The sequence below is a fragment of the Mesocricetus auratus genome, unplaced genomic scaffold (assembly GCF_017639785.1).
Source record: "Mesocricetus auratus isolate SY011 unplaced genomic scaffold, BCM_Maur_2.0 Super-Scaffold_100004, whole genome shotgun sequence".
In the NCBI taxonomy this organism is placed as follows: domain Eukaryota; kingdom Metazoa; phylum Chordata; class Mammalia; order Rodentia; family Cricetidae; genus Mesocricetus; species Mesocricetus auratus.
In genome coordinates this window covers 4,955,788-4,975,071 of record NW_024429189.1, presented here as the reverse complement: position 1 = coordinate 4,975,071, position 19,284 = coordinate 4,955,788, and the positions used below count along the sequence as shown (strand labels likewise).

Genomic DNA, 19,284 nt, shown 5'->3' with positions numbered 1-19,284 from the left:
TTGAACTTTGCAGGCAAATGGATGGCACTAGAAGAAACCATCCTGAGGGAGGTAACCCAGTCACAAAAAAACAAACATGGTATGTACTCACTCATATATGGATTTTAGACATGCATCAGGGGAGTGCCAGCCTACAATCCCACGGCCAGAGAGTCTGGGAAACAGGGAGGACCCTAAGAGAGATATACATGGTACACCCGAGAAGATGGAATGGGGCAAGATCTCCTGAGCGAATTGGGAGCATGGGGGGGGTGAGAGGGAGCAGGGAGAAAGTGTGGGAGAGAAGCAGAGGGGAGAGGAGGACATGAAGGAGCAGGAAGGTTGAATCAGGGGAAGAATAGAGGAGGGCAGGATGAGAGATACCATAATAGAGGGAGTCATTATAGGTTTGAGGAAAATCTGGCACTAGTGAGATTTCCAGAGATCTACAAAGATGACGCCAACTGGCAAACTAAGCAATAGTGGAGAGACTACCTTAAATGCCCTCCCCTGATAATGAGATTGATGACTACTTCATATGCCATCCTAGAACCTTCATCCAGTGGCTTTCGGAAGCAGAAGCAGGCACCTACAGCTAAACATTGAAATGAACTCCTGGAACCCAGTGGCAGAGAGGGAGGAGTGATGAGCAAAGGGGTCAAGACCAGGCTGGTGAAACCCACCTCTGACAGCTGACCTGAACAAGAGGGAGCTCTTGGACCCCAGATTGATGGCTGAGAGGCCAGCATGGGACTGATCCAGACCCCCTGAATGTGAGTGTCAGTGAGGAGGCCTCAGCAATCTATAGGGCCTTTGGTAGTAGATCAGTATTTATCCCTGGCATACAAATGAACTTTGGGTGCCCATCCCACATTGAGGGATGCTCTCTCAGCCTACACACTTGGGGGAGGGCCTAGGCCCTGCCCTGGATGAAATGACAGACTCTGGAGATGGTGAGTGGAGTGGGGATTGGTTGGGGGGCTGGGAGGCTGGTGGGGGTGCAGAGGAGGAGGGGAGGGAGAGAGAGCTGGGATTGACATGTGAAGCAAGCTTGTTTCTAATTTAAATTTTAAAAGATTTTAAAAAGAAAAGAAAATGTCTGTCTCGTGGTCTGCACTGTTAAAGTGCAGATTGCAGTAGATCTTTACAAAATGTCTCAACCACTTTTTTAAAGAAAGATTTGAACTTTTGAAACTGAGTTTTAATATGGAAAAAATTTGGAAAGAAATTTCAGAAAAATAAATCATGATTTACTTTTTAAAAAATATAATAATGTAGTGAATTACACTCAGCAAGTTGAGTCACGTGTCTCTAGGAGAGAGCCCAGACTTCAGTCCTGACTAGCATCCATGAAGCCCTGGGTTCAATCCTGACTACCTCAAAAAAGAAAAAGAGGACTGGAGAGAAGACTCAGTGGTTAAGAACACTGGATGCTCTTCCAGAGACCCTGAGTTCAATTCCCAGCAACCACATGGGGCCTCAGAACAATCTATAATGGGATCTGATGCCCTCTTCTGGCAAGTAGATATATATATATATATATATATATATATATATATATATATATATATAGACACAGCTCTCAGACCTAAATAAATAAATAAATAAACAAATAAATAAAATTGATAAAGAATTTTAAAAAAAAATTAGAAACTTCCTATATCACCTAGAAATACACTTATTCCCAGGATGGATAACTAGCTATTCACAAATCAAAAATAAGCAGAGGTGATGGTCACAGGATGCTGATCTGCCAGCTGGGCTGAACAGGCACTAAGCACCTCCGAGGCCTGCAGGCTGTGAGTCTCCCTTCCATCCTGCCCATTCCTAAGGGAACTGGCTGTTTAGGCAGAAGCCCTACCACCATCCATATATACCCAAAAAGGTTGGGATGTCAGGGATCTGCAGCTAGGGACCCCATTCAACACACTAGTCTCTCTCCTCCCATTCCAAACCCTACCCCTGAGAGAGCCTGCTAACAGTCAGCCCCTCCATGGGACCGCTCAAGACCATGCCTACAGGATATATAAGACCTGGTAGCCATATTTGCCATGTGATTCCTCACCTGCCTCCCCAAGGGTCACCCAGAAGTTGCTTTGCTCTGTTCATTAGACCTGGGTTTATTCATTTGATTTGGTTTGGCTTATTGCATCAGCGGTGGAGGAACCCAACAACCAGAAATCTAATACTTAATACTGGCCAGCTGTCAAGCCTCCTAGCAGAGGAAGGGACAAGTGGAGATAGGGTGCCCAGGCCCTCAGGTAAATGCAGGACAGAGTTTCTCCCATGTTCTGGAGGCTCCTGCTACCATCTCACTGAATAGGAGCACAGGGACACAGTGGGAGCTGAAGGTGGCTATCACTCCAGGGGCTCAGTGTGTGGTAAACCAAGTGGTTGGTACCAGGGCTGCTGGAGGCTGAGGTGGGGTAGAAGGTGACACTTCAGATCCTTCCAATCCCATACAGCCTGGAGTGCCCCTGGATATAGGTCTGGCCTTTCCTATAGGAACTCAGCTATCAGTTCCTGATTGCCTGATGGTTCTTGGGTACAGCCACGTATCTCAGCTTCTTCATGATGGAGGGCCAGCCCAGCAGCTGCTGGTCCCACATGTACTCTGGGGACAACACCTTTGTTGGCTTGTGGTGTAACAGGTACTTGTTCAGATGGCTCTCATCATGCCACACGGCCTCGATGCCATTGGCCATGTCCTGCACAATAGCCTGATGACAGGCCTTGGTGAGATGGTACACCTCCACCACTGAACCCCCAAAAAAGGCCCCCATGTAGTAAAAGTCACCCTCATCCCAGGGGATGTAGGCCTGGGATTCCGGCCGGCGCTCATAGGTAAAGGCCTCTCGGCTGCTACTGTAGAAGCCAGGATGCAGGGTACCGAAGAGTGCTGAGAGAATCTCCACTCCCACGTGGTCACTGAACTTCATGTCCACATCTGCACACACCAGGTAGTCCACCTCATGCAGAAAGCGCTGCTCAGAGAAGCGGCTGATCATTTCCATCCTGTGCATGGACACATCCTGCCAGCGGGTGTAGTTGCGCACAGTTAGCACCACCAGCTTCCGTCCTGCTCCCAGGGGCACCTGAGGCACATCGGCTGGACAGTCAGTAAAGACATAGTAGATGACCTTGTGTCCCACCATGAACTGCTGCTCTGCGGTCTCCAGGAACAGCTTCAGGAACACCACGTACCTGTGAGGGAGGTAAAATTGGTATGGAGAAATTTAACACAGCTAGGTCAAGACTATCAGGGCAGAGGCCTAGGACGCAGAAACATGGCTACCCAGAGGCTTGAATCAGCAGCATCCCCACTCTACAGCTGTCCTGACCAGTCTGCAGGCTGTACTCACCTCACCATCCTTTGCTGCAGAAGGGTGCAACATCAGCACCACATCTTAGCAAGGAATGTAGAGCCCTGGAAGCTTTCAGCCAGGCAGCAGGGATGACTCCAGACCTGGGGATCCAGGAAAATGCCCTGCAGGTATCTCTTGTCTTGACAGTCCCCTCAGCAGGCCACCTCTCCATGAATCTGTCACCCTCCCCAAAAAATGACAGCTCCATCCCAAGACAGTCTACACCCCACACCCTTGTATTGGCCTGAGCAGAGCCAGTGCTCACAGGGCCCCACATTCTAAGCCCTGGTGGAATAGGTGGGTTTTTAAGTGTCTGGTACCTGTATCCCTCCCTTGTGTCACTCTCCAGAGCCCTGTCTGAGGAAAGGAAGGGTTCTCTGTATCCCAGACCTTCCTCATCCGAGGCTTGAAGGCACTCAGTAACTCATGTATGTCCCCAAGTGTCATCCCACATTAACTCCAACAGTGGAAGAAACAGTCTCACAGAGTAGGCAAGGAAGGGGAGACGACACACCCTAGGAAACCGGACAAACTAAGCCAAACCCTCAGGTCCAAGGGCAAAAGGTGTCTAACCCAGGTTCTATGTCATCTCCCGGCCCAAGAAATTTTCACCCGATTCAGGGCTTCTTCTCCCTTGATGACCCCCAGGCCGTGTGCCACCACCATGGGAAACAGGGATCCCCATCACCTGGCCAGGGTTCCAAGCCTCCCCACTTCAATGTCAGAAACATGCAAGTGCCTGTGTTCCCTGTGCAAACAGGACCATGGGGTCCCAGCTGGTTCCCTCAGAGGCTTCTTCCCACCAAGCACCTACCACACCTGGCAGGGCTCTTGCTCATGCACCCGCAGCACCAGACAACGGAGTGTTTGTGTCTCATTATTGCCAAGTCCTTTGTCCCTAGGAGCTCCAGGTATTCTCAAGGTGCTGACCGAAAACCTCTCTCCAGTCTGATTGGTACAAAGGACTCAGAGCTACCCTTGGATCTCACCCAGCACTGCAGGGAAGGACAAGGCCCTCCCTTCTCACATGGAGGCAGCACAAATTGCTTCTCTCAGCCCCCGACAGCCTTACACACTATAATGCTGCCCTGTCCTGCTCGCCAAGGCTCCCACAAGCCTGACCTAGAGTTTCAGAGCTTCACAGGTCTGCTACTCAACACCCCCAGGGCTGAGGTTAAATGCTTTACCCAACCCTTGCAGTCCGATTAGTCCAGCATCTGAGGACACATCAGTGGCCACAGCTCTGGTGACATCCTGTCCCTTACTGCCAGCCCTGGGTGCCAGGACACCCACCTAAAGTGTGTGCTGAGAGACGTAAATGGCACCTAGCTAAGAGCACAGAGGGAGGGGCAGCTGACCTGGAGCTCTGGAAGGAGGCAGAGCTGGGTTCACTCACCTGTGAGCCCATCAGACCTCAGGAAGGTGTCAGAGTGAACCAGAAGCACCCCCACAGCATATTAAATACAAGAATGGAATTTGGTCTTCTTAATGTCCACCTTGACCATTGTATGTGTGTGTGTGTGTGTGTGTGTGTGTGTGTGTGTGTGTGTGTGTGTGTGTGTGTGTGTGCCCATTGTATATTTTCATGTTTACTGGCCTGTGTGCCTGTGTGGAGACCAGAAGTTGACTTTGGGTGTCTTCTTGTGTTATTCACTTTTTAGTCCTCTGGACAGGGTCCCTTCTCTGACTCTGAAGCTCACTGTTTGGCTGAGCTGTCAGAAACCTGCCTGGACCCACTTGTCTCTCCTCCACCCACAGTCCTGGGATTGCTGGCATGAGCCACCATGCCCAGCCTTTACATGGGGGTTAGGAACAAATCAGGTCCTCATGCCCCTGAAGAAGGCGCTTTACCCACTAGCCATCTCTGCAGCCCCCACTGCTTACTTTTTGATGGCAAACACGGTCAGTCCAACTGTGGTGTTCTGAAGCCTGAACTGCTCGTTCAGAATGTCAATGTTGAAGGTCCCTTCCCAGATGATGGGAGCCAGCCAAGGAGTCAAGACAAGAACGTCTTTCCTGCTACATGGGGAGAGAGCCACAGGCAACACGTGACCAAACATGCTGCAGGAACCTTCTCAGATTCCACACCCTCAGCTTCCCCCAGGGCCGCCCACCCTCCCAGAGTGGGGCCTGAGTCAGTCAGCATCAGCTCTCTCTGACTAAGCCCACCCCACTCCACCAAGCTCTGAAAGCAGCTGAGTTTAACACCACTGCGCCCAGCACGTCTCTGAAACTCCGGTGACAGAGACAGGAAACAAGGAGCAGAAGCCCAGATGGGAAGCAAGATGCTCTGGGCTCCAGATCTGAATCAGACAACCCTGAGACTCTGAAAGGGTTGGAGGAGTCAGGGCAGTGACAACCAGAATCAAGCTTTGGTTTTTTTCTGAGTTGTGTTTTTCCCAGTGCTGCAGACTGACCCAGGGCCTCGGGTGCCCTACTGAACTATTCCCCACCGTGAGCAAATCGTCCTTGAGTTCCTTATGACTCCTGCTCTACACATGCACTGACTAAATCTACTCACCTGGGTGTTAGCACCTTTGGCTGGGCATAGACCATCCTGCAAAAAGACAACACAGGCACTCAAGGGGACAGGAAGGTCAGGGGGAAGCATGTCACTGGCAGCCATGGCCCAGGCAAACAACCTGAATGAGTGGTGGCAACCAAGTCACTGTGTGTGTCCATGATCCTGGGAGCCAAGGATGGGCCAAAGCAGGAAGATCACAGTCTTACTTGACACATGGTAGGAAGAGGAAAGCATGATCCCACCACCGCCTCCACTTAAGTCTGGGAGAGCTAAATACTACTTTAATTCACAAGCCAGATGACACGGAACAAGTCCGTCCCAAATAGATACATTGGTCCTCTCTTGGCTGGTGGCACACAGAGTCCTGGGTCTCTCTGTCTCTGTCAGACCAGCCGGAACATTTGACCAGCCCAAACATCTGTGTAAAGTGCTTCCCACAAAAGACCTGGGCAGTGTGTGGCAGTGGGCTGTCCTCACAAAGGATGTGAAAGACCCCGGCCCAGCGCAGGCAGCTGAGGCTTATGGAAAACTCCTTTCCCCCCACAGCTCAGCCATTTTTTATCAGGAGGGAGCTCAGCTCAAGGTCTTCGCAGCTGAATAGTCACTACTATCTCTGTCCAGATAGGGGCACAGGTGTCTATGGTCTGCATAGCCAGCCCAGAAAGATTGGGCAGGCACAGAAACCTTTGTTCTTCAGATAGGGCCAAGGCCGAGAATTGAGTTCTGAGAGAAACCTTAATTGCCTCTCTGTCCAGATGAGAGAAACCTCGTTCTGAGCCCCAGCCTCATTTAAATTACCCAATCAGGGTCCCGTAACTAGGCTTCTCGCTTCTGTACTGCGCTTTTTGCTATAAAAGAACCCCTGAGTCCCCAGCTCGGGGCTCTCAGTTCCCGAGACTGAGATGCCCCGGGTACCCGTGTATTATCAATAAAGCCTCTTGCTGTTGCATCCAAGCTCGTGGCCTCGGTGTTCCTTGGGTTCGGGTCTCCCTCCCGTGAAAGTCCCCCGCCTGGGGTCTTTCAGATGTTGTAACTAACGTGTTATCTTCCCGACAGCCGCTTGGGCCACGCCACAGTTAGCGGCTTGGGTTCCGCTGCTGTGTCAGCCCTCAAATAACACACAGGACACTATAAGCTGTTGGCCATTTGCTTGGCTTCTTACTGGCTAGCTCTGGCTTAAGTATTTAACCCATAATTGCTAATCTGAGTATTTCCATATGGTCTGGGCATGTGACTTCTCCCGCATCCTACATCATGACTGACTGTGCCTCTCTTTCCCAGAATCCCCCTCAACTCCTAGTCCCATCTATCTTGCTTTCCCTATTGGCCAGCAGTGCTTTATTAACATATACACAGAAGGACTTCCACCATCATGATGTCAGTCCCCAAGGGTCAGGAGCCATCTCTGCTCATGAGCTGCATGCCCTATGACGGCTTGTAAAGCAGAGAGCAGGGCTGGAGAGATGCTCGGCAGTGAGAGCACTGACTGCGCTTGCAGAACAACCGGACTCCGTTCCCAGCACACATGGAGACCACACCCTTCCTGAACTCCAGTTCAGGGGGCCTGGGGCCATTCTCTGGCTTCTTGGGACGCAGGCATGAATGTGGGAAGCACAGCATTAGACGAAGACCAAGGCCAGCCCCGCTCAAGGGCAAGCATGGCTTGTGCAGGAATGTGGAGCTGCAGGCTGCTGGAGAGGGTCAGCAGGCAGGACCCAGTCTCAGGAAGCCTCCTACCTTCTGTGCTGAAGTATCATTAGCTACTGTAAGGAAAGCAGGGATGAGACAGACAGACAAGCTTGGGGCTCATGGAAGACCACAGGAGGCCCAGGAAAACAGGCAAAGCCAAGGGATGCCTTCCCCAAAGGCAGACTGACAGGATCTGGGACTGTGGGGATGGAGGGGCCTCTAACCTGGGTCTGGTTATAGAAGGCAAAAGCCCTTGCACTGAGCAGGCGGCTGGGGAGGCAGGTGGGGAATGGAAGCTGTTCTTGGGGGAGGATGCCTAGGCAGGTACAAAAGTGCGAATGACGAATGACGCTGAAGACAGAAAGACAACGGTGCTCCCTCCCCAATACAATTGCACTTTAGAGACAGCAGGGGGCAGCAGAGGCTGCTCTGGGCAGTCTAGAGAAGGACTAGACCCACTCATGTAGAGGGACAGGCAGAGGCCACAAGACAACATGCAGCAGAAATTTCATCCAGCCGGTAACCCATACATACACACACACACACACACACACACACACACACACACACACACACACACACACACACACACACACACACGACACATACACTCACCTCGTCACAGCTTCTGAGTCTCCCAATTCCTGGCTTCTGTGGCTCCCGAATCCATAGCTGTGGGAAGGACATGCACAGGGGCAGCTGTTCAGGACACAGACCTGCGTCTGGCTGTCTGTGCCTCCCTCCAGAATGTTCCCCTGTATCCAGCACAGTGAGCACAGAAGTTCCCAGTTGGATGCAGGCCCACGTGACAGGACTAAGCATGCCCACCCCACTGGAAGACGATGTGGCAGCAGGAAGGACCTGGGGACAAGGCCTGCATCTGGACACCTGTAGCAGTTGCAGGCAGCCCCTTCTCAATGCCAGTTACCTGCACCGCAACACCACACCAGGGAGTGTTTCCTGGCTGTGTCTACGGAAGCCCCAGCAGACATGGCAGTGTCTTTGCTCCGTGAGGGTCACGGACCATCTGCACCTAGAGAGGACTGCCTCCAATCCCTAGACCTGTCTCCCTCTCCTTCCCTAGACCACCACATTGCTAAGGCCAATCCCAAAACCCCTTTTGTGGACTCAAGAGAGGTTTACAAGTGAGGCTTTTCACTCTGGGGACAAGCAACAGCAGGACATGCCACTATGTGAGTGGCCAAGAGAGGTCATACTATGGTCGTGGGGATGCTCGTGGCTCAGGGTCACCATCTCATGAGCTGTTCCTCACCAGCCTGGATTCTTACCCAAAGAAGACCAAGGCAAACACTATAAGGGGAAGGATTCCAAGGTGAATCGTGCAGCGTTTTGGTCTCCCTGAAAAACAGCAGCACAGGACCCAGTTACTCACCCCCTTCCCAGACCAGACTCCCGTGCAGGCCTCTGGTGGGATTCAGAGGTCATCATCAGGACTGCAGCTGTGGCTCTGCCCTATCTCAGGCAGCCCCAACCCCTGAGGGAGCCCCAGCCCTGAGCAGCCAGAGGGAAAGAAAGTTGTTTACTTCCGGCTCATGACTCCTGCTGCTCCCTTAGACCCTCAAGGTCCCCAGGTCCCACATGTCCTCATGCCACTGAGCACCCCTTCCTGTGGTTAGCTGAAATGAACCAAAGTGAATGCTTTGGGGTCACCTCTGGCTCCATCAGAGAACAAGCCCCCCACCCCGGACCCCTGTATGCTCACATACACGGGGACAGCAATGGGTCTGTTTTAGTGACTTTTTTTCTGGTTGAAACTCACGGCTAATGTGTGTTAGTTAAGTGCAGCACCACTGGGCTATGCCCCAATCCCTCAGATGATTTTCATGTCTCTAGAAGGTATGTATTTTCATAATCAAGTTCAAATAGAAGTAAAAGACACATATCTAAATAGACTCATATGTGGGCTCCGAAGAAAGAGCTCAGCGGGTAAAGTTTTTGTCACAGCCCACATAAGCATAAGGACCTCAGTTCAGACCCCCAGAGCCTAGGTAAAAGCCAGGCATCTGGAATCCCAGCACTCCTGTGATGAGATGGGACAAGGAGACGGAGAATCCCTAGAAGCTTGCAGACCAGCTGCCCCGCATACAGTGAGAAACAACAAAGGAAACTCTGTGTCAAACGAGGAGAAAGGCAAGGATGACATGGTGGTCCTCTGACCTCACACGCACAGCCACACTCACATGGTGTGTTTTCCTAAGTTCCCATCTAAAAAGGCTTTCCTCTCCCTGTCTCAGCCGCTGCTCTCCCCTTTAAATCACCTGATCTTACACTTTGTTTCTTTTTTTCCGTTGTTTACTTAGTTGTATGTGTGAGCACCTGTGCATGCCACAGAGCACTAGTGGAGGTCAGAGGACATCTTCCAAACATTAGTTCTCTTCCCACAATGGGAGTTCCAGGGATTGAACTCAGGTCAGCACATTTGGATGTAAGCACCTTTATCCACTGAGTCATCTCATTTATCACCTTTTACGTTTCCTCCCCATCTCCAAATCCTCCCACAATGCAACAACTGATTTCTAAAACCTTCAGAAACTCCCCCTTTTGGGAGTTAGTAGTTTAGCTATAGGGAAATCTAACTGGAAGTAATATTTGCCCAATTTTGAAATAGTTGCTCCTTTTTAACTGTTGGGCAGAAGGCTCACCAGTTAAGAGTGCTGACTGATCTTCTAGAGGACCAGGGGTCAACACCTACATGTCAGCTCACAGCTGTCATTAACTCCAGTCCCAGGGTATCCAATGTTTTCTTCTGGCCTCCGTGGGCACTGAACACACATGGTTCACAGATATACATGCAGACAAAACACCTATACACATAAAACTAAAAGTTTAAAGAAAATTTTGTGTTTCTTGGGTTTCTGAGACAGGGTTTCACTGTGTAGCCCTGGCTGTCCTGGAAATCACTCTGTAGACCAGGCTGGCCTCAAACTCAGAGATCCATCTGCCTCTGCCTCCTGAGTGCTGGGATTAAAGGCGTGTGCAACCACCACCACTATCTCTAAAAAAATAAAACATGACTTCTGCCCACACTCAGGGCAGAGGGTAGAGGTGAGCACCAGGTCCCCATTTTAGACCCGAATTCCTCCAGCTCGCCCTCTCTCAAACCCCTGGCTTGGGGACTGCAGCCAGGTCGACTTGCTTCCCAGGACAACCAAACAACCAGGAGCCTAAGAGACTGCTCGTCAACTTCCGCTCACACTCAGGGCAGAGGGCAGAGGATAGAGAGCAGAGGCCAGAGAGTATTGGATTTGCTTGCACCCACTGAAAGGGAACCCTACCCACCAGGAGACTCTTTCTACACCCACTGGAAAAAGTGATGGGGAAGAGGCAATATAAGAACACACTCAGCAACAGAAAAACAAATATGACACCACCAGAGTCTAGAGATTCTACACCAGTAAGACCTGAATACCCCAGTGCAGATGAAGCAGAAGAGAAAGACCTTAAAAACACCTTCATGAAAATGATAGAAGCCCTCAAAGAGGATGTGAGAAAAAAAAATCCCTTAAAAATGGAAGAAAAAACAAGCCGGGCGGTGGTGGTGCACGCCTTTAATCCCAGCACTCGGGAGGCAGAGGCAGGCGGATCTCTGTGAGTTCGAGGCCAGGCTGGACCGATAGCCTCCAAAAAACAATACAGAGAAACCCTGTCTCGTAAAAACCAAAAAAAAAAAAAAAATGGAAGAAAAAACAAACCAAAAAATGCAAGAAATAGAAGAAAAACAACAAATCCAATAAATGCAACAAAGGGAAGAAAACACATAGCAAAAATTACAAGAAACAATTCAAACAGTACAAGGATTGAAAGCTGAAAAAGAGACGACAAAAAAAAAGCACAGTCTCAAGGAATGCTGGAAATAGAAAAACTGGGGAAACGGTCAGGTACTACAGATGCAAGCATAACTAACAGAATACAAGAAATGGAAGAGAGAATCTCAGGTGTTGAAGACACACTAGGAGAAATAGATTCATCAATCGAAGAAAATCTGAAGTCCAACAAATCTCTAACACAAAATATCCAGGAAATATGGGACACCAAGAAAAGACCAAACCTAAGAATAATAGGTATAGAAGAAGGTAAAGAAACCCAACTCAAAAAGCACAGAAAACATATTCAACAAACTCATAGAAGAAAACTTTCCCAACCTAAAGAAAGACATGCCAATGAAGGTACAAGAAGCTTACAGAACACCAAATAGAGTGGACCACAAAAAAAAAGTCCCTTCACCACATAATAATCAAGACCCCCAAGCATACAGAATAAAGAAAGAATACTTAGAGCAGCTAAGGAAAAAGGTCAAATAACATATAAAGGCAAACCTATAAGAATTACACCTTCTACATGGAAACTCTGAAAGCCAGAAGGTCATGGATAGATCTTCTATCAACACTAAGAGACCATGGATGCCAGCCCAGCAAAGCTTTCAATCACTACATATGGAGAAAACAAGATATTCCATGACAAAACCAGATTTAAACAATACATATCCACTAACCCAGCCCTACAGGAAATTCTGGAAGGAAAACTCTGGTCCAAGGAAGTTAAATATAATCAGAAAAACATAGGCAATAGATAATCACAGTTTAGCAACACCCAAAAGAGAAAAGGGGTGGAAATCCACATACAATTCCACCAAGAACAATCATTCCAAAAAAATGAGAACTAACAATCACAGGTCATTAATCCCTCAATAATCCCTCAATATTAATAGTCTTAACTCGCCCATAAAAAGGCACAGGCTAACAAAATGGATTCGAAGATAGAACCCATCCATCTGCTGCATACAAGAAACACACCTCAGCTTCAAAGACAGATGTTACCTCAGAGTTAAGGGTTGGGAAAAGATTTTCCAATCAAATGATCCCAAGAAACAAGCAGGGGTAGCAATCCTAATATCTAACAAACTAGACTTTAAACTAAAATCAATCAAAAGATATGAAGGAGGTCATTTCATATTCATCACAGGAAAAATCCACCAAGATGAAGTCTCGATTCTGAACATTTATGTCCCAAATACACAAGTATCCACATTGGGAAAAGAAACATTACTAAAACTCAAACCACACATAAAACCTTACACACTTATAGGGGGAGCCTTCAACACCCCACTGTCACCACTAGACAGGACTACCAGACAGAAACAAAGTTATGACCCAATTGGGTTTGACAGACATCTATAGAACATTCCATCCAAACACAAAAAAATATACCTTCTTCTCAGCGCCACATGGAACCTTCTCAAAAATGGATCACATACTTGGCAACATAGCAAACCTCAACAGGTACAAAAAAATCGTAATAACTCCATGTATCTTATCAGACCACCATGCTTTAAAGTTAGAGTTCAACAACAACACAAACTGCAAGAACCCTACAAACTCATGGGAATTGAATAATGCGCAATTTCACCACTCCTGGGTCAAAGAAGAAATTAAAGACTTCCTAGAATTCAATGAGAATGAAGACACAACATACCCAAACTTATGTGATACTTTGAAAGCAGTGCTAAGAGGAAAGATCATAGCACTAAGTGCCCACATGAAGAAACTGGAGAACAGTCACACTAAAGAATTAACAGCACAACTGAAAGCTCTAGAACACAAAGGAGCACACTCCCCCAGGAGGAGTAGATGCGAGGAAATAATCAAATTGAGGGCCAAAATCAAAGAAACTAGGAAAACAATACAAAGAATCAATGTAACAAAGAGTTGGTTCTTTGAGAAAATCAACAAGATAGACAAACTTTTATCCAACTCACCAAACAGCAGAATGTGAGCATGCACATTAACAAAATCAGAAATGAAAAGGGGGACTTAACAACAAACACTGAGGAAATCCAGAGAATCATCAGGTTATACTTTGAAAACCTGAACTCCACAAAATTCGAAAATTTAAAGGAAATGGACAACTTTCTGATGTCACCTGCCAAAATTAAATCAAGAACAGATAATCAATTTAAATAGACCTATAACAGCTATGGAAATAGAAGCAATCATCAAAAGTCTCCAACCAAAAAAATCTCATGGCCAGATGGCTTCAGTGTAGAATTTTACCAGAAATTCAAAGAACAGCTTATACCAATTCTCCTCAAAGTATTCCATGCAATAGAAGCAGAAGGGAGGGTCTTTGCCAAACTCTTTTTATGAGGCTTCATTAACATTGATACCCAAGCCACACAAAGACACAACTAAGAAAGAGAACTATAGACCAATTTCCCTCATGAACATCGATGTAAAAAATACTCTATAAAATACTGGTAAATCGAATCCAAGAACACATCAGAAAATTCATCCACCATGCAGGGATGGCTCAAAATCCACCATATAAACAAGCTGAGAAACAAAAATCACATGATCATCTCACTAGATGCTGAAAAAGGCTTTGACAAAATCCAACACCCATTCATGATAAAGGTCTTGGAGAGATCTAGGAAACAGGAACATACTTAAACATAATAAAAGCTATATACAGCAAACCAACAGCCAACATCAAACTGAATAGAGTGAAACTCAAGGCAATTCCTCTAAAATCAGGAACAAGACAAGGCTGTCCTCTCTCCCCATACCTCTTCAATATTGTACTCGAAGTTCTAGCTAGAGCAATAAGACAACAAAAGGAGATCAAGGTGATACAAATTGGAAAGGAAGATGTCAAACTTTCACTATTTGCAGATGATATAATAGTTTACGTAATTCACTCAAAAAACTCTACCAGGGAACTCCTACAGCTGATAAACACCTTCAGCAAAGTGGCAGGATACAAGATCAACTCAAAAAAATCAGTAACACTATTATATACAGACGATAAAGGGGCTGAGAAAGAATTCAGAGAAACATCGCCCTTTACAATTGCCACAAACAACATAAAATACCTTGGGGTAACACCAACCAAACAAGTGAAAGACCTGTATCACAAGGACTTTGAGTCTTTAAAGAAAGAAATTAAAGAAAACACCAGAAAATGGAAAGATCTCCCATGCTCTGGGATAGGTAGGATCACCATAGTAAAAATGGCAATCTTGCCAAAAGCAATCTACAGATTCAATGCAATCCCCATCAAAATACCAGCACAATTCTTCACAGACCTTGAAAGAACAATTCTTAACATTATATAGAAAAACAAAAAACCCAGGATTGCCAAGACAATCCTGCTCAACAACACAACCTCTGGAGGCATCACCATCTCTGACTTTGAGCTCTATTATAGAGCTATAGTCCTGAAAACAGCTTGGTATTGGCACAAAAATAGACAGGTAGACAAATGGAATCGAACTGAACAGTCTGAGATTAATCCACAAACCTATAAACAGCTGATTTTCAACAAAAAAGCTAAAATTATATAATGGAAAAAAGATAGCATCTTCAACAAATGGTGTTGGCATAACTGGATATTGGCATATAGAAGACTGCAGATAGATCCATGTCTATCGCCATGCACAAAACTTAAGTCCAAATGGATCAAAGACCTCAACATAAATCCAGCCACATTGAACCTGTTAGAAGAGAAAGTGGGAGGCACCCTTGAACTAATTGGTACAGGAGACTGCTTCCTGAATATAACAGCAGTAGCACAAACACTGATATCAACAATTAATAAATGGGACCTCCTGAAACTGAGTAGCTTCTGTAAGGCAAAAGTCACAGTCAGCAAGACAAAAGGGCAACCCACATATTGAGAAAAGATATTCACTAACCCCACATCTGACAGAGGGCTGATCTCCAAGATTTATAAAGAACTCAAGAAGCTACTCTCCAAAATAACAAAGGATCCAATTAAAAAGTAGGGTAAATAGAGAATTCTCAAAGGAGGAGTCTAAAATGGCTGAGAGACACTTAAGAAAGTGCTCTACATCCTTAGCCATTAAGAAAATGCAAATCAAAACAACCCTGAGATATCATCTTACTCCTGTCAGAATGGCTAAAATCAAAAACACCAATGACAGCTTATGCTGGAGAGGATGTGGAGAAAGGGGAACACTCATCCATTGCTGGTGGGAGTGCAAACTTGTACAGCCACTTTGGAAATCAGCATGGAGATTCCTCAGGAAAATGGGACTACCACAAGACCCATCAATTCCACTCTTAGGCATATATCCAAAAGACACCCATTCACACAACAAGGTTGTCTGTTCTGAAAGACCCCGGCCCAGTATACACAGGCAGCTGAGGCTTATGGAAAATTCCGTTCCCCCCCAGCTGCATAGTCATTGCCTATCAGAAGGGAGCTCAGCACAAGGACACAGGCTGGGTGCTCAGCCCAAGGACACAGAGATGTCTGCGAGCAACCAGATGGCCAGCTCAGCAAGATTGGGCAAGCACAGAGACCAGTTGTTCCTCAGATAGGGCCAAGGCCGAGACTTGAGTTCCAAGCAAAACCTCAATTGCCCTCGTTCTGAGCCCCAGCCTCATTTAAATTGCCCAAATCAGGGTCCTGTAACTAGGCTTCTCGCTTCTGTACTGCGCTTTTTGCTATAAAAGAACCCCTGAGTCCCCAGCTCGGGGCTCTCAGTTCCCGAGACTGAGATGCCCCGGGTACCCGTGTATTATCAATAAAGCCTCTTGCTGTTGCATCCAAGCTCGTGGTCTCGTTATTCCTTGGGTTCGGGTCTCCCTCCCGTGAAAGTCCCCCGCCTGGGGTCTTTCAGTTCCACTATGTTCAAAGCAGCATTATATGTAATAGCTAGATCTTGGAAGCAACCTAGATGCCCCACAACTGAAGAGTGGATAGAGAAAATGTGGTACATTTACACAATGCAGTACTACTCAGCTGGGGAGGGCGGGGGGAACCAATGGAATCTTGAAATTTGCAGTCAAATGGATGGCACTGGAGGAAACCATCCTGAGTGAGGTAACCCAGACACAAAAAAGACAAACATGGTATGTACTCACTCATATATGGATTTTAGATATGGATCAGGGGAGTCTCAGCCTATAATCCCAGTGACAGAGAGGAAGGAGTGATTAGCGAAGGGGTCAAGACCATGGTGGTGAAACCCACAAAGACAGCTGACTGGACAAGGGGGAGCTCTTGAACCCCAGACTGATGGCTGAGAGGCCAACAGGAGACTGATCCAGACTCCATGAATGTAGTGTCAGTGAGGAGGCCTCAGAAATCTCTGGGGCCTTGGGTTGTAGATCAGTGTTTACCATGGCATACGAATGAACTTTGGGAGTCCACTCTACATGGAGGGATGCTCTCTCAGCCTGGACACATGGGGAAGGGCCTAGGTCCTGTCCTGGATGAAATAACAGACTCTGGAGATCCCCCCAAGGAGGGCCTCACCCTTCCTGGGGAAAGATGTTGGGACTGAGCTGGGGGTGTGGGGGTGGAGGTGGGGGCTGGTGGAGGGACAAGGAGGGGGAGCTGGTATTGACATTTGAATCATGCATGTTTCTAATTTAAAGGAAAAAAAGAAATCTATCAGAAAAAAATAAAAATAAAACTTACTTTGAGGTGTAATTTATATCCAATAAAAATGTGCCCATTTTAGATACAGCTTGATAAATGAATAAGGAACACCCCCTTGCTGTCAATGCCGCCATATCCCCCTCCTTGTCTACACATCAGCCACGTGATCCATGTGTCCTCTGGTCTAGCTGCCAAGGGTCACCACGGGGGCCATGTGTGAATTCTTCACTTTTTTATTGCTTTTGTTAAATGCTCCAATAGTTGCAGCCATTTGGGAAAAAACGATACATTCTCCCTGTCTCATCATCCTAGCATTCATCAAAAATCGCACGGTGGGAGCAGGAGCAACTACTCAGGGGTGAAGCACACTCGCTGCACCATCACGAGACCTGAGTAGGTGTCCCAGGAAGCAAGGGACACAGCATACCCGGGTGGTTCTGACGGGCAGGCAATACGGAGAACCAAAGACTGAAAATATCCTCCTGGGTAGGAGGGAAATATAACCTGACTGCTAATGGGAAGAGGCATTTCTCTGGGGGGGCGGGGTAAGAAATGTTCTAAATTTGGCTGTGGTGATAATTGCGTAACGGCGAATGAAAACCGCTGAACCGTATACTTTAAATGTTTCCCTCACGTGGTCTGTGACTTATATCTCAATAAAACTGTCATACAGAACTATTAAAAAAAAAAGAGAGAGTTGCCCTTGCCGGGATCATGGTATCTCTCCACAGCAACAGAGCAGTGACTAAGACGGTAGCTGATACCAGGGAGCAGGGTATTGCTGTGGCTTGTTGGCAGAATGGGGACTCTGCAACCCTGGGCTACAAAAGTGGTTGAACTCTTTAGGCCGGGCTTATTGTGCATCTTAGTAACAGCATGGAACACAGCAGTGCTCAGAGTGATATAAATTATAAGGGTCCAGCTCAAGTTTCAGAGGGGAAGAATATTACTTAGTGACCTAAGGACCATTCTTGTGATATTTTGGCCAAGGACGTAGCTGTTTTCTGCCCTTGTCCCAAAAAAAAATATGCCCGAGGCTAAAGTGAAGAGTTTTGGATTAATGGTGTAGAAGCAGAGATTTAAAGACAACCTATTATTGACAGGACTAACAACATTTGGTTATTAGTAATCACTTACGCAGATCTATAATGAAAAGAAACAAGCTGGACAAAGAAAAATACAAAATGCCCAGTGTGAGGAGAAAAGGAGCACCGGAAGGTGTAATAGAGAGAGATAAGTCCAGTCAGTACTCAAGGAGGTAAAAAGTTTAAAGAAAAGTCTGATGCGCCTGGGGCAGGGGTGTGGCCTCACCCCAATTGCAGGGATTCCCCTGTATCCTTCTTCCTTCCTCTGTTCTAAGCTCCCATTTCCCTGCGAACTCAAGAAGCTTTTCCAGGAGGCTGCCTGAGACCGTGCTCCCACCCGGGTGACATTAGAAAAAGGAAGGAAGCGTGGAGAGAAGGCTTCCACGCGCGCGACACAGCCTGTGCTGCTTAAGGCGGTCCCGCTGAGGTCACTCACCCAGCCGCAGCTCCTCCGCACCTGCTCCAGCCATCCACCACCTTAGCATCTGAGCTCAACGCCTGCCTAAAAGATACTGGCAGGGAGGGACGCGCCCCTGAACACAGATCCTCCCACACCCCGAGCTTCCTAAAGACTTCCGTTTCGGAGACAGAGCCCGAGATCGCAGACCCAAAGGCGGTCAGAGCTGGTGCCGAGAAGCCCCGCCCCTCCCAGCCTGCATCTCCGCCCCTCCCAGACTATTATCATGGGGCACACGCTCAGTCTAGGGACGTGCACACACACAGGTGCCCCTCCCATTAATCCTACCCCAGAGCATCCTGAGCAGTTCCTGCCTAGGGACCCTCAGCTCCCTGCAAGGCCTTTAATACTAGCGGCCCTTTCCACCCACAGGACTCAGATGCACCCCTCTGCGTCTCCAGCCCCGTGGTCCTGTCCCAAGATCTAGGCTTTGTCCTCTGCCTGATAGGATTTCAGGGCACTGACACTGTGCCCTACAGGGAGGAGGGGTGGGCACACAAGGACTATGGCACCAGCAGCTCCTCTATTAAGGCTGGTGCTTCCAGGCCTCTTAGAGACATTTTCACACTTCTGTTGCTTCCAGTTCTGCTGATCCAGTTTTAGCAGCTGAGAACACAGAGGTGGCCTGGTCAAGCAGGATGGAGTCTGGTGACCCTATATCTTGATTAATTTTTAAATTCATGTTTGTTGCTCACTCCCCTGTCCTCTCTAATCCCTGTTGGCTAACTGCCTTCATCTCCCCACCCATGTTGGGCCTAG

General features: G+C 47.6%; 1 protein-coding gene across 3 annotated transcripts; it reads right to left on the bottom strand.

The window, feature by feature from the left end:
- Positions 1-2,083: 2,083 nt before the first annotated feature.
- Positions 2,084-18,689, bottom strand: LOC110343791 (histo-blood group ABO system transferase 2). 3 transcript variants are annotated; one of them, XM_040745177.1, is made up of 6 exons: positions 18,505-18,688; positions 8,847-8,916; positions 8,173-8,229; positions 5,866-5,901; positions 5,229-5,363; positions 2,084-3,183 (listed from the first exon to the last, which is right to left on the bottom strand). In XM_040745177.1, exons 1-6 carry the CDS (start codon positions 18,551-18,553, stop codon positions 2,496-2,498), a joined length of 1,035 nt encoding a protein of 344 aa, XP_040601111.1. In that variant the 5' UTR covers positions 18,554-18,688; the 3' UTR covers positions 2,084-2,495. The 3 variants fall into 3 exon arrangements, with proteins under 3 accessions (XP_040601111.1, XP_040601112.1, XP_040601113.1); XM_040745178.1 differs by lacking the exon at positions 5,866-5,901 and having other exon boundaries at positions 18,505-18,689; XM_040745179.1 differs by lacking the exon at positions 8,847-8,916 and having other exon boundaries at positions 18,505-18,687.
- Between the last annotated feature and the right edge of the window lie 595 nt (positions 18,690-19,284).

Bases quoted from the DNA above. Each gene is read 5' to 3' on its own strand.
- LOC110343791 (XM_040745177.1), bottom strand. From the start codon at position 18,553: ATGCTAAGGTGGTGGATGGCTGGAGCAGGTGCGGAGGAGCTGCGGCTG. The intron at 8,917-18,504 runs GTGAGTGACCTC...GCTGTTTTTCAG, and splicing joins TGCGGAGGAGCTGCGGCTGG to GGAGACCAAAACGCTGCACG. The intron at 5,364-5,865 runs GTGAGTAGATTT...CTCCCCATGTAG, and splicing joins CCAAAGGTGCTAACACCCAG to CAGGAAAGACGTTCTTGTCT.